A 15645-nucleotide genomic window follows, 5' to 3' on the forward strand; every position below is an offset into this window, starting at 1 on the left:
ATTAACTAATAATGAACTGCACTTATACAGCATTTGTTCATCTTTGTTAATGTTAATTTCAACATTTACTAATACTTTATTAAAATCTTGTTAACATTAGTTAATGCACTGTGAACTAACATGAACAAACAATGAACAGCTTTATTTTTATTAACTAACATTAACAAAGATTAACAAAAACAGTAATAAATGTATTGCCCATTGTTAGTTCATGTTAGTTAATACATTAACTAATGTTTAATAAAGGAACCTTATTGTAAAGTGTTACCAACATTTTAGCCTCTCGAAAAAATAAAAGAACAAAATGGATAATTGCATGCTTATGCAGTCATATTGCACTTAATTCTACTTGTCAAAACGGAAATAGGAACTCCACTATGTCTCTCTTTACATTTATTTTGTCCCGTTGTGGGCTTCAGCTAAGAAAAGAAATAGTTCGCCCCACACGTCCAAAATTCTTAGAACACTTTAGATAACCTTCCGCAACAAGTGCATGCTCTTTGGTGGAGCTCTGCTTTGAATGAAGTTCCATCGTGACAAATGAATGGACTACTTGTGGAGTGACATGAAGACATGAATCAGAAGCACAAAAAACGTTGACAGCGGTGAGCGGATTTGCATGATTTACGAGAGCATCATTTTCAGGTCAGAAAAGCCGGATTTCCGGATTTATCCGGAAGAATCACACCCCTGATGCCTGAACAAAGATGTTTCAGATTGAGTTTTATATTGTTAGTGTGTTATAGAGAGGTTATTGTGAGTTGTGCGTTTATATATGGCACATACATCTTTAAAGTAGCGTTGCATAAGGGACAGTCTAACGTCATTGGTCGCTCCACATGTGTCCTCGGGGTAGATGTGTTCCTCATCTGTGGTGGGCAATCGCTTTGGCATGTCACTACGACAACGGTGCCCCAACACTGAAATACAAACATATACACACTCTTCAGAAATGCCAATCATATGTTAATTAGCTGCCATCATCACATTTATGGCACTCACCATTTGAATACTATAATGAAATGCCACGTCAAAGTCAAAACTGTAACGAATGTCACGCCGATGCTTGCTGACCCTAAACCCTACCATACTGAATACTCAGCAATAATCAGAAGCCTATCAGTCCATCAAATCTCAAAGAACTGTTGATTTTCTGCAGAGAATTTCTCTACAGAGTCAGACATGACTGCTAGAAAGTTGCCATCTCGACCTTGAGGCGTTTCAAGAGTACTAACGTCACATAACAGACAAATCAAAGACCAGTGATTATTCATAAAACACTATTTTAATTTTATCACAGCACCAGCTGAGAAGTCACAGAAGCAATTAAAACACTGTTGTTAAAACAAGTAGAGTAAAGAGGGTGAATTTAAACTCATGGGTGGTTTAAAGCACAGTTAAAGTGCTCCAGTGATCTGGACCACAACCTGAACCTGCAGATGGAAAGCTGTAAAGCTACACACAGTCCTAGTGGTGATATAGAGACGACTTACGCAAATGAAAAAAGGCAATTATATTAAGAACATAGGAGTACACAATCCTTATAGTTTCAGCTGCTTTTAAACTATATGTATTCTGAAAAGCACTATACAAAAAAATAAAATAATTCATTATCATTCAGTTGACAAAAAATTTAAGTCACCCTGGCCTGTAGTCAATAATTTTATCCCTTAAAACTCATATTTGATCACCAAAATGACATTTATTTTTCATTACTAGAAGCCCTGATGTTATCTGTTTTAAAGTTGGCCTAAAATCCACTTCTACTAGCCATTGTTGCTATAGACACTGCTACAATGCTGATGTTGGAGTGTAGTAATACCTGATGAAGCCTGTAGCAGCACCACCAGTCCTGTGGGTCTGTCTTCAGTGGACGGGCCGCTTTGACCACAGATCACACAGTCATACAGAACTTCAGAGTCCAAAAGTTCAGTCGAGCCCACGTCCATCACTGCATCCGTTTCAGGAGACTCTATTAAACACAAAAATCGAATAAAACAGAAGTCAGATAACCTATAAAAGGAATTATAGAGAACAGAGTCTTTGAGATCACAAAATCTCCTTTCAAATAAAAGTGGTTTCTTTCCACAACCTAGTGAGATGCCCACATATATAGCATTTTAAAGGTGACGTCATTTTTTTTTACTGTACTAAAGCATAAAAATACCATACCATGGTTCTCTGAAAAACAATTTTACAGCCAGTTATTCTGCTTTGAAATGTGCATTTCGCGTCGGTATGTCTGTTTTTGTTTTGGTCCAAGTGATCCTGTGTGATGCCGCCCACTGCCAATTTACCCAATAGTATTTTGACTCCCTGGGAAAACAGCTTTTAGCAGCCGTGAAAGACAGCAAATGAATTGGGTCAGAAATAGCAGATTCTACAAGACCTAAAAAGCATTGGCATTCATCTAAAAAGCCCTATAACCAGAGGCACATTAAAACGTGAATAAATATACAGTGTAAGGCTTGTCGCATAAATATTTCTGTCATTCAAGATACTTTGTTTTGGTCAAATTCTAGGGAAGCATCACATGTTTCCTTCACAGAGAAGGCAATCCCAGAGTGCACTAGGAAAAAATACCAGCACAAAAAATTGTTTTCTAGATTCCATCCATCCATCCATCCATCTTCTTCCGCTTATCCGGGGCCGGGTCGCGGGGGCAGCAGTCTAAGCAGGGATGCCCAGACTTCCCTCTCCCTAGACACTTCCTCCAGCTCTTCCGGGGGGACACCGAGGCGTTCCCAGGCCAGCCGGGAGACATAGTCCCTCCAGCGTGTCCTAGGTCTTCCCCGGGGTCTCCTGAGCTTCTCACCCTATCTCTAAGGGATCGCCCAGCCACCCTGCGGAGAAAGCTCATTTCGGCCGCCTGTATCCGGGATCTTGTCCTTTCGGTCATAACCCACAGCTCATGACCATAGGTGAGAGTAGGAACGTAGATTGACCGGTAAATCGAGAGCTTCGCCTTACGGCTCAGCTCCTTCTTCACCACGACAGACCGGTACAGCGACCGCATTACTGCAGAAGCTGCACCGATCCGTCTGTCAATCTCCCGTTCCATCCTTCCCTCACTCGTGAACAAGACCCCAAGATACTTGAACTCTTCCACTTGAGGCAGGAACTCTCCACCAACCTGAAGCGGGCAAACCACCCTTTTCCGACTGAGAACCATGGCCTCGGATTTGGAGGTGCTGATTCTCATCCCAGCCGCTTCACACTCGGCTGCAAACCGTCCGGGTGCATGCTGAAGGTCCTGGTCTGATGGGGCCAACACGACAACATCATCCGCAAAGAGCAGAGATGAAATTGTGTGGTCCCCAAACCTGACCCCCTCCGGCCCCTGGCTGCGCCTAGAAATTCTGTCCATAAAAGTTATGAACAGAACCGGCGACAAAGGGCAGCCCTGCCGGAGTCCAACATGCACCGGGAACAAGTCTGACTTACTGCCGGCAATCAGGGTTTATACAGAGATTCTTAAATTGAATTTACTACCTTTTTACCACCTATTTTACTACCATCACAATATTTTTACTACCAACACGGCTTCAAACTTCAACTGTAGCAGTGTTAAGTGTTAAGTAAAGTGACAAGTAAAGACATGAAATATCTTTCCAAAATGAATTAATAACATATTTAATCACAATTTAATGAGGCAATTATAACTTAATTTCAACACTGAGAGGGAGAGATAGAGAACCAGAGAGACTTAAACCTCTGTCTTTGGGTCCGACTCAAAATAAAAATAAATTCATGGAAGTTTAGTAAGGAAATAGGCCTGTACACGTAAGTTACCCTAATTGAAAACCATATAGACCAGGGGTGTCCAAACGTTTTTTAGTGAGGGTCAAATACAGAAAAATAAACAAAGGGCCGGGCCACACACTAGAGGTGACATATTGACACAATACACAATACTGTATTTTTACAACCTGGCTATAAAACGCTATAAATCCATCCATATTTTTTCCCAAAACGCTATAAATCCATCCATATTTTTCCCAAAACGCTATAAATCCATCCATATTTTTTTCCAAAACGCAATAAATCCATCCATATTTTTTTTCAAAACGCTATTAATCCATCCAGATTTTTTTTCAAAACGCTATAAATCCATCCATATTTTTTTTCAAAACGCTATAAATCCATCCAGATTTTTTTCCAAAACGCTATTAATCCATCCAGATTTTTTTTTCAAAACGCTATAAATCCATCCAGATTTTTTTCCAAAACGCTATTAATCCATCCAGATTTTTTTTCAAAAGCTATAAATCCAGATTTTTTCCCAAAAAATTGTCTTTTTAAAAAGTATTTTGTCTTTTATTTCGTGTTTGCATTTGAGGAAAAAAACATGTAGCCTAACCATTCGTTCTCCATTAAGGATGCTTTTAAAACTTTCACAGATACATCAAACAGAAAACACAAAGCCTCTCTTTGAAACGAATTTCGTTTTGTATTAATTTTATCTTAATTTTAATCCATGTTTCATTATTTTGTATAATCACAACACGTTCAGACATGAACCGAAACTCAGCGTATAGGTAGCCTAGGCTACTCGCCTCACAGACCTAAACAAATTAGAAATATCCTATATCTATTATCTACAGAAAGCTTGAAATTTCTACTTTTAAACAGAACCAATCAAAACTAAATAAAAGTAAGCTATAGGCTAATCCGTAAGAAATGCATTTTTCTCCGGCGCGTTCACTACTGTGAAGATCGCGAGTCAGTGTCAACTTCATCTTTGCAGCTGACACAGAAACACTTGTTTATTAATAAACAATTAAAATGTCATAATATTTTTTTTACAGCGTTTAGGTGCCGTTTATATGAACGCGTCACCACTGCATGAGAGAGAGAGAGAGAGAGAGAGAGAGAGAGAGAGAGAGAGAGAGAGAGAGAGAGAGAGAGAGAGAGAGACACACACACGCGCAAGGTCTCTCCCTCGCCAAACGGAAAATCTAACCGCACTTGGCGCTTGGCGGGTGTTAATTTCGGACCCTGGCTGCGGGCCAATAAAAACTGGACCGCGGGCCGAAGTTTGGACACCCATGATATAGACCCAGTTAGATGGGGCTTCGAAAATTTACTACCTCGTCAGATGACGTTTACTACTTTTTACTACTTTTTACTGGCCTTAATTTGGCATAATTTAATTTACTACCTTTTACTACCTTTTACAACCCCGCGGAAACCCTGGCAATGCAAACCAAGCTCCTGCTCCGGTCGTACAGGGACCGGGTAGCCCTTAGCAAAGGGCCCCGAACCCCATACTCCCAGAGCACCCTCCACAAGATGCCGCGAGGGACACAGTCGAATGCCTTCTCCAAATCCACAAAGCACATGTGGATTGGTTGGGCAAACTCCCATGAACCCTCCAGCACCCTGTAGAGGGTATAGAGCTGGTCCAGTGTTCCACGACCAGGACGAAAACCACACTGTTCCTCCTGAATCCGAGGTTCTACTATCGGCCGGATTCTCCTCTCCAGTACCCTGGAATAGACTTTCCCGGGGAGGCTGAGATAGAGATTTTCTAGATTCCTGATGAGTTAATAATTCTAATAAATAAGAATTGAAAAACAAATCTGTAATACAGCTCAATAGGTTTCAGAGAAGAGATAAAGAACATCAATTTAGATAAAGCATCAGGGATACTTTGCATAGGTGGCCCATTAGATTCAGTTTAAGTTGTGTAGAGATTGATTGTTCACCAGAAACTTTAGAAAGACTGATAAAGTTTGAAGCTCCTAGCAAAAAAGTACCAAAAAGTATCATGGGAATCTTAAGATACTTCCATGATAAGGTCATTCATTACCACGGCATCCCACTGATTCATGGTCCCACCACAGTACTTTATTGTAATGGTTTGGCGTTTTCATTTTACATTAAAAAAAGAGAGAAGCCAAGCATAAAAGTCAGAGAAAAAAGGGGTGAAATCCAATAACTGAACATGAATTATGAGCTCAGTAGATTGGCAAAACTTAATTAGTTATATAATGCGGATCTGAATTACTTTTTTGCACTCTTCTGGTTAAATTAGCAAACAGCTAATGGAGGTTCAGGCGGTCATGCATTAAAAGCAGTAACAACAGAGCTAATGTTGTGTGAAGTGATGAGGAGGCTCAAGGAATGGTTTGAAATCTTAAAATGCCTTAAACTTGTCTGTAACTGTAAAAGTGTTATTAAATTTACCATAATATCAGAATTATTTTTAATAAAGTGATGCATATTTGTTTTTTCTATTTAATGAATTTACTGATTAACACACACACATATACACACACACATATACACACACACATACACACACACACATACACACACACACACACACACATATATATATATATATAAATATATAAATAATGAGATCACGATTCTGAATAGACAACTAAACAAAATTATTTATGTTACTACTAAACAAAGTCATTTACTAGAAGTTCTGACAAAATGTTAATTGAGTAGGTACTTATTTTGAATTAATTACTTCATGACTAAAAAAAAAAAAAAAAAAAAAAGTATGATCTATATAGTATGAATGTGTGTAGTATAAATGTAATCCGGACGTACAACATGCGCCATGTTGTCATTATCATGTGACCTACCAGCGTCCGTAGCGTCACTTCACTGCCATTGATAAATCCTCCTTGTGGCCTCATGGGATAGTAAAGTGTCCATCGAATGCACACTTCAGAATCTCACTGGAGGTACAGTAGTAGATCATCCGGGGACTTTTTGCCCGCTCTTTTATGAGTTCTGTGGGTTTTAGACATACTTATGTCACATACTGTTTTTGGCCTACTATATAGTAGGAAAGTATGCGATTTCAGATGCAGTCTATTTTTTTTTTCATTATTGGATGAATCAGCGTTTTTGAACGAATCTCTTAAAGGGCCCTTATTATGACCCCTTTTACAAGATGTAAAACAATTATCTGATGTCCCCAGAGTGTGTGTGGGAAGTTTTAGCTCAAAATACCCCACAGGCAATTTTTTATAGCATGTTAAAATTGACACTTTTTGAGGATGTGCAAAAACACACAGTTTTTGTCCCTTTAAATGCAAATGAGCTGCTGCCCTCTGCCCCCTTTCAAGAAGAGGGCGGAGCTTCAAGAGCTCATGCAACAAACCAACAGGACAATTTCATGCACTGAAATGTCAGTGGTGTTCAGTTCAAACCAGAGTCGGACAATAATGCCCACAGAGCCAGAGAATATATGCTGTATGGAGATAGAACTGGTATAGTTTAGTTTAATTACGGTTATAACTTCTTCTGTTGTCACCTTGCTTTTATCCACTATACAAGCCTGCTGTAATGGACCGTGTCCAAATGATTGCCAAAACTTTACTGATGAGTTTAATGAAGTTTATTGTACATCAGACAAAAGATGAAGCGTCCGTTTACACTCCAGAAAATCACTGTAAGAGCTGAATAAACAGTACAAGAAGTGCACATTAAAGTCTTATCCATAAACTCTCTCTCTCTTCCTTTCATTATCATCAACATACACAGCAAAGTACACAAAACACTCGTTACAACTAATAGTAAACAAATATATAGCCTACAGACTTAATGCCTTTTCAGGGGTTGCTAAATAAACTGGTAGACTTTATATCCCTAAAACAACTCTGATAAACTGTAATAAAATGAGCACTCTCCCTTTCATTACTGCTGTGATCAGTAATATTAGGCCTATCACTCCAGAGACTGTAAGCTGGATCACGTATTTGTACTGATCCATCCTTGAGGGACAACCTTTTTTTAGCAAAACCTGTTTTGTATTGCCCCTCGTTCACAAAGCAGTCTGGTGTAAAATGGTAAAAAATATATATATATTTTATAGGTATATGGGGCGCATTCCCTTCAAAAATAAAATGTCAGGTGATGTCAGGAGTACATGAAGACCGTTATGTTCACTCTTACATCCAACAACAAAACACCTGAGTTGCTTACGAGACATTTTTGTCTACAGCTGCTCTGGTGTCGAAACAATGGCTGAGTGTGTACAGCTCACTCAGGGCGGGTCTACGCAAAATCTGCAGTGTCAGTCAACAGTCGTGGGCGGGACCTGTGCAAAGTGATGTCAATGAATCTGTGAACGGCTTGTTCTGAGACAGTGCTTATGATTTATGGGGATTTAAAAAAAGTACTTGGTGGATTTATCATTATAGGGTGGTTGTGTACACACTACCAAATTTATGCTCAAACTCCATGTAAAAGTGAATTTAGCTTATTTTGCCCTTTAAATGAATGATTCAATGATAAATAAAACATTTTAACAGTCACTTGTCGCCACCTACTGGTGTAACAATGTAATAGATAAAATCTTTATTTGAAGCGTTGTTACATTCAAAGGCGATTTACTCGATGTTGATCGCTACCGTAAACATCAGTGTTTATATCCGAACAATAAACTTCTATCCTAGTACTTCTGTGATAATCTCTGTGTCAGCGGCAGCATGGATGCAGATTTGAATGTTCCGCTGTGATCGCAAATGTTCAATAGACAAAACAGAATCACTGTCATTTAGGAATAAGATCACAGGGTATTTGAATCGAGATCGCAATCTTTTAATGATTAATCGTGCAGCTCTACAAGTCAAGCATTGGCTTCTACCTTCCACTCTGTATTAGTGGTCGACCGATATATCGCCAAGGCCGATATATCCAGTAGCACCTCACTGCAGTACACGAGATCCGGGGGGGCGGAGTTGGATCCAGATATAAGGGGTGGAGATTGGTAGGTTTAGGGGTGGGTTTAGGGATTAAGGGGTGGAGATGGGTAGGTTTAGGGGTAGGTTTAGGGATCAGGGGGTGGAGATGGGTAGGTTTAGGTATATGTAAGGTGGGAGGAGTTGGATCCAGATATAAGGGGTGGAGATTGGTAGGTTTAGGGTGGGTTTAGGGATTAAGGGGTGGAGATGGGTAGGTTTAGGGGTAGGTTTAGGGATCAGGGGGTGGAGATGGGTAGGTTTAGGTATATGTAAGGTGGGAGGAGTTGGATCCAGATATAAGGGGTGGAGATTGGTAGGTTTAGGGGTGGGTTTAGGGATTAAGGGGTGGAGATGGGTAGGTTTAGGGTTGGTTTAGGGATCAGGGGGTGGAGATGGGTAGGTTTAGGTATATGTAAGGTGGGAGGAGTTGGATCTAGATCCGACTCCTCCCCGTGGATTTCATGTTCTGCAGTGAGGACCATCTCGATATATCGGCCGATATTTGGCACTTTTAAAATATCGGCATCGGCCGATAAGTTTTTCTGATTGGCCGATGTGTTGGAAGAGGGACTTTTATTTTGACGGGCGGCGCTCAGAACACCAGCGCCAGAAGAGAACGGCAGAGCCTGATCACACAGCGCTCACGTTCATTAGTTTACGATCTCTGTCAGTCATATATCTAATACTTTGTTAGACAGAACTGGTAAACAAAGAAAGTAAATGGTAAGCGAAAAAGTAAAGTGTTGCTTTTATATTATTTGTAACAGAAAAGGCAAACAATTAGGCTAAAATACTTACTCATTTACGGTCAACATTCAGCAAATGCGCATCTACATCATTTAAACAAATCTCTGAATATCTAATAAACATTTAATTTCACAAAACTTGCAGATTTAATGGAATCTAGCTGTGATATCTTGTGAAGTGTGCATTTGTAGCCTGCATAAACGTGTTACTGCGAGTGACGGTCGATCCGTGCGAAGTGAGTGAATGCGAACAGAAGATCAGCTTCACAGGAGACGCGATCGAAAAACTTGAAATCCTTCATTTTAAAATATGCTGTGCTATATCCAGTTGCCCACTGTGTCATATTCATATCGTTTTCACTGTGTGCTGTATGTAATATTAGCGTTACCTTGTCTTTATTTGAAAAAATATGATTACCAGTGCGCACAATATTACCAGATTACTGAGTGCCCTGTTACAGTGTTTACTTCCTTTTTATTCACATATTCATATATTTTTAAACAATTACTTTATTTGTGAAAAATACTGTAATAGGATTGCAGATTCAAGAAGCTGCCATCTAAAGTATAAGCCTGTTTATTTTAGAGATTTGTTTTCTAATTTATTTAAAATTTATAAAATATTGATTAAAATAAATATAAAGTATATAATAAAAATATCGGCTTTATATCGGCCATCCTGCTCTCTAAGATATCGGCAATCAAAAAAAAACAATATCGGTCGACCACTACTCTGTATATGTAGGATCTCAGTCAACACTTATTTAATGCATTTAGTTACTTATTATAAAGAGTAATGCAAAATATTTAAAATCACTTTAAAAGTAGCATGCCCAGTCATAAACACTGCTGACTCCCCTACTTTTAAAGTCTGCTATTCCATTAATTACCTTTTCTAAATCATTCCTAAACATTAAAGAATGAGCAAATGGAGGCTTTGTAAATGTCAGTGTGTGTTTGGATTGATTTATAGCTTAAGGTGCACTGACAGTGACAGGAAGTCTATGGGGAAATGAACCGTTTGTGTTAGAAAGTTAATGTGACAGTGTTTGCCTGAGGCAGCCGGCCAGGTACTGCTGCCCTCCACACACCTGTCCTAAGTAAACACTATAATACGAGATACTTCAACAACTAGTCGTCACATGTGGACAATTCATGACCTTTGTACACAGTAAAAAGGTCAAAACATAAAATTGAATGATGGTGAAACTAGTTTTTGTTGATTACATTCTAATTCATTCATCCAGTAGACCTTGTTCATCAGAAAAACACACCAACTCAAGGGTTAATGCAGACATCACATCAGTCAAGCTCTAATTATACATTAAACAAGATTAATGAACCTGACCACCAGTTCACAAACAAATAAAGTATTTATTACAAAGCAATTATGCAGCAAATACAACTTAATTAACCCAAGAGACGTTTCCATAGCAATAAAAGCAATATGTGAACTTTGAGAGATTTATGACACAGCATTATTATCCTACGCACTATTAAACAAACCCAAAATTACTAAAATAGTTCAGTTTCAATCACTGTATTGCTGGTGGTAGCAAAACAACTATTTCCTTTCATAAGTCAAATTGTCAGAGTAAATGTAATTCAACATTTTATTCAATGTAATATTCAGACACACTATGAAGCTGAAATCTGTCAGCCTTAGACAGCACCGCTCAATGTTCGCTGAGCGCCATGATCCTCAGAATCTGCACTCAGGCACAGGAGCTCTCAGTGCTGTCAAAATAAAAGCCCGACTTCGGCCCTTGCCAAGAATTGAAGGTAGGGTAGGCAATTGGTTTTATAAGCACTTTTTGTTATATTGGTTGAACCTCTCTTCACATCCTGATAGCAATCAATAAAAAAAACATATATCTGCTCACACGTCATCAGCGTGTTTCATAAGACTATACAGAGTTGTAGACACCAGTCACCGAGAGCCACAAACAAACAGCAGACACCTTTTACAGTTCCTCCTGACCCAAAACAATGAACATATGCTGCGTTCACGCAATGTCGTAAACATAATTATGAGATGGCAACCCGTGATGTTCTACCTGGAGCTGTTCACGTCCTCAGACTCAGACTTATGAGTTTTTATGCACAACGCTGTCAACGTTGAAATGAATCTGCAGCAGTCAGGTGGTACAACTAGAGCTCTACAAGTTGTTTACGTTCATTGTTATCTTGTAAATTGCTTTGAGACAAGAGGTCATTTATGTGACAATTTGCAGACTCTGCTGTACACGTTCATGTGTTTTAAAAGAGACAAGACTTTGGAGACACTCTGAAGGGATGATGGGATCTTATGCTTTCAAAGCTAACTTGCTATTGCTAGACTCTCCGAAATTGCCTACCCTACCATTAAAATGGCAAATATCGGCCATTATAAGGGCTTTCGCACCGGTTAGTTCTAGGAACTTAGTTCTAGGAAAAACCAACCAGGTTGGTTCCCCAATAACTAATGGTTAGGAACCCTTAGGAACATTTTCCTGGTTGCATTCGCACCGCCAGTAGGAACTCTGAAGTGACGTAAGCCGCGCTTGTTGTTGTGACCTTTATTTTTAAGGAATGGCGGATCTTTATTTTGACAGAGCTGAGAACGCCAGCCAGAGCATGGGCTCACAGTGCTCGCATTCTCCGTGTTCATTAGTTTACGATCTGTCTAACAGTCCTGTCTAATCAATATTAGATCAAACTATTATACATAGACAGTAATGAAAAGTTATTAGCATATGCCGTGTGGTTGATATCCAGTGTTGCTAGCTGAGCAGAAAATACATAATCAGGTTTGGCTTGGTCCCCCTCAAAGTTGCATTGGATTTTCTCCTTTGTGTAAAGGTTAAGAGGTCCATCTATCACTGTTTTCCATGTTAGTAGAGTTAGATTATAGCCTATGTCTTTCCTCCAGAAACTGTGTTTACACACTGCTTTTTTTTTTAATGGCGGGTGCTGGTGTTTTGCGTGCGTTCGGCCAATCATCGTACACTAACATCACCGCTAGTTCATATAGTGCTGGTTTAGACCCTACTCTGAAGTATGAGCTAAACTAGTTTCTCCAAAAGGAGTTCCTGGAACTAAAATCGTTCCTAGTTCCTGCGGTGCGAACTCGCTAAAATCAGGGTACTTCCACCAATAGTTCTAGGAACTATGAAAAGGTTCCTCTGGTGCAAAAGCCCCTTATATCAGCCATGGCAATTATTCAACCACTAACTGTTTCAATAACGAGACATTTTGATGAATCACACATTTCCTTTAATTTCTTCAGTGTGATTCAAATAGCTGCACAGAAATGGTAATGTTTTACAATCTGGGCTGTTATTGTGGCATCAACTGTTTTTGGTTGCTTACATGTGGTGAAGCTTCTAAATTGACCAGACTATATGCCAACAGCGAGTCTGGCTTTGAGAGACTAGCTTTATTATTGGCACTCAAGTTGCCTTTAATTTATTACCTCGATTTGATTTTTGATCAGACATTGACTAAAAACTCATGTCCCTCTGTAAACACCTTCCCCATTTTCACTGTCCCATCACTGTCTCTGTGCTATCTTTCTGCAGTAAGACATCCAGTACTACTCTGAGATCCATTACCATAGGCACAGATGCTCGAAATGCTGGCCCAATTTATCTCATTATAATTCCAGTGCAAATATCCATGATCAAAGTGACCTTTGATTTAAATCTGGAAAACAAATGGAGCCTGTACAGCAGAGCTCAAGAGAATGTTTTATTCTGACAATCCCAGACACACGCACATCTATAATATAGACACCGCTCAATGTCAGTGGGGACATCAGCCATGGGTGTCTGAAGCTAATATTTCAACCAAATCTCAAGGTCATTTTAGCAGTCGCTCGTGACAAATGGTGAACAACAAAGACAATTTCTCTAAACAGATCAGATATGATCTTTATTCAAATAACACTGCTGGTGATGCACTGATAGTTCGGCAACCAAAAATACAGAGTGCGAATTACCCCACCATAATTGGGGGGTACTGCTCCTTCACTTCTTCTATAACCATCATGGTCCACTACCATATCAATCCCCACCGTGATCGCAAGTGCAACATGTGTTGTGCAACACACATACAAGGTCTAAACATGTGACAAACTGATAATCAGTAGGCTACAGAATATCTCATTGTTATTATATATCCAAAAGAGAACTGTTTTGATCAACTCCCAAAAGTTAGAAGTTAAGTGCACTGAAATACCATTCTAATTACAAGTAAATAGTAATACCTTTACAAGAAGCCTATTGCATATTTCAGGTTTTTTTCCAGGCTCAAAATGAGGTGGAGGTGGTAAAATTATAATAATGTATTTTAATAATAAGATAGTTAAATGTGTATTTTTTTGTAGATCATCATATAGCCTAATGTGTTTTCCACAATTTTTTCTGTTGGTGGAGCTTGGTACCTCTAGGGGGTCCGGGGGCATGCCCCCCCGTAAGAATTTTTTTTACATTTTAAAGATAAACTCATTAATCTGGTGCACTTTGAGTCACCCAAATCCACTATTAAAAAGAAACAATCCACCCACAAACCGCCTAGATTTAGATATCTGCATCTGATCATCACATTACAATTATTCAAATTCTCAGTGTTAAGCTTGATAATATGGTAACATATCACACTGAAGTAGGCTGATTTAAAATGAGCATTTATTTAAAATAAAAGTTCTTCTTTTGGCAAAATTACATTTCCTTAATAGCCTAAACAGAGGCTTTACTCCCTTCAAGCTTAAATTGTCAATGTTTCATTACATCACTGTTTGAAAACACTCAGAATATTTTTTTGTACCTTTATAAAGGGCATTTTCCCCTAATTTTATTAAATGTATGCTCCATCTTTCATTTCAAATTCTTAAATTTGATAAATATATTCAATTAAAATAATTAGACACTAGGCTGTTACCAATAAAATTAAATAATTTACATTGAAAGATTATAACTGTATTAAATTAGATTATTTTAAATATTTTTGAATATACAAATAAGGAATGTTGAAAAGAATGATACTTTATGAAACTAGCGTTTTGTCATTCAACGTTGACACATGCTTGAGAAGTTGAAGTCGTTCTCTATCTCCGTTGCTTCTAGCCACGGTGGTTAAAAATGGTACGGTCCACAATAGGGGTGTCTGAAATCGCTTTACATTAAAATGTTCCTACAGTGAAAATAGGAGTTGACTTGTATTGTAACAGTAATTATATTTTTTCACAATATCAGAAAAATTATCTGACCCCCCCAAAACTGATATTTCTGTCCTGTAATTCGAACTATGCAAAAATATTAATCTGAAAGATTAATGGTCTAGCATCGACTAATGAAAATCGCCCAGCTCGAGGGGCGGCACCAAGCATGCATTTTAAAATCTCACTGCATGCAATTGGAGAACACTACGACCAATCACAACAAGCCCCATACGCTTAGATACCAGCGGAGCTAACTGGTAGATTAGACTCTTGCCGTATCCGTTCGGCAAAACAGCAAAAACGTCCTTCTTGCAAAGGATCGATTCGAGCGGCGTCTTCTGTTCCTCTTTTAGATAAAAAGCCAAGTCTAACTCATTCATTGTAGCGGCCAAAGCCCTTTCAAACAACTGGTGTTCATCCATAGCCATCTTGCAATGTTTACTAATGACTTCGACGTCACAGCGCTGTCGTCATCTGTTTAGCTCGCCTCTGGCCCGCCTATATCAGATAACCCGATGTGATTGGTGCAGCTCGGATACAAGGGCATATTTAATGAGCATCATTACTCGACGGCAGAGTAAACTCACTGAGCAAATTCAACTTGTGCTCTCGCGAGAACTCTGGATTTCCAGAGTAGTGTTATAGCTGAATCGACTTTGTTTCATAATCCAGAAAGAGATTCTTTCTAAACCATCCCATGTTCAGTACATAGGCGGTCATGTGTAGGATATGATGTTGACTGTACTGAGATATTACGGTTTATATTTAAACTTCATCACTCATGTTTTAAACACTGTGTCACTGCGTTCTCCCTCTTGATCTCAACACACAGCAGAACTGCCCTGAAGCCTAACAATATGGCCCCTGAGAATCCCCCCCAACACACACACGCGTGCTACTAAAAGGGCCTGAGGGAGTGTGTATGGCTGAACAGAGGCAATTTGAGTCACCTTCCTTCAGCGAGTAAAATTACAGCCAACAGCTTCAG

At 39.1% G+C, this 15645-nt stretch overlaps 1 protein-coding gene and 1 long non-coding RNA gene across 3 annotated transcripts in view; one reads left to right on the forward strand and one right to left on the reverse strand.

Moving 5' to 3' along the window:
• Positions 1–15645, reverse strand: part of ubr3 (ubiquitin protein ligase E3 component n-recognin 3) — an 82670-nt gene that overhangs the window by 29329 nt on the left and 37696 nt on the right. For both annotated transcript variants that reach the window (XM_082176029.1, XM_082176028.1), the window contains exons 25-26: positions 1823–1972; positions 787–920 (exon numbers count right to left, since the gene is read on the reverse strand). In XM_082176029.1, the coding sequence (XP_082032155.1) occupies positions 787–920; positions 1823–1972 (284 nt within the window). The remainder of the gene's footprint in view (positions 1–786; positions 921–1822; positions 1973–15645) is intronic.
• LOC309503529 lies at positions 6432–9981 on the forward strand. The gene is made up of 3 exons (XR_014207696.1): positions 6432–8169; positions 8467–8968; positions 9112–9981. It is a non-coding gene; the product is annotated as an uncharacterized lncRNA (long non-coding RNA).

The sequence above is a fragment of the Leuciscus leuciscus genome (assembly GCF_965113295.1).
Source record: "Leuciscus leuciscus genome assembly, chromosome: 7".
Taxonomy (NCBI): domain Eukaryota; kingdom Metazoa; phylum Chordata; class Actinopteri; order Cypriniformes; family Leuciscidae; genus Leuciscus; species Leuciscus leuciscus.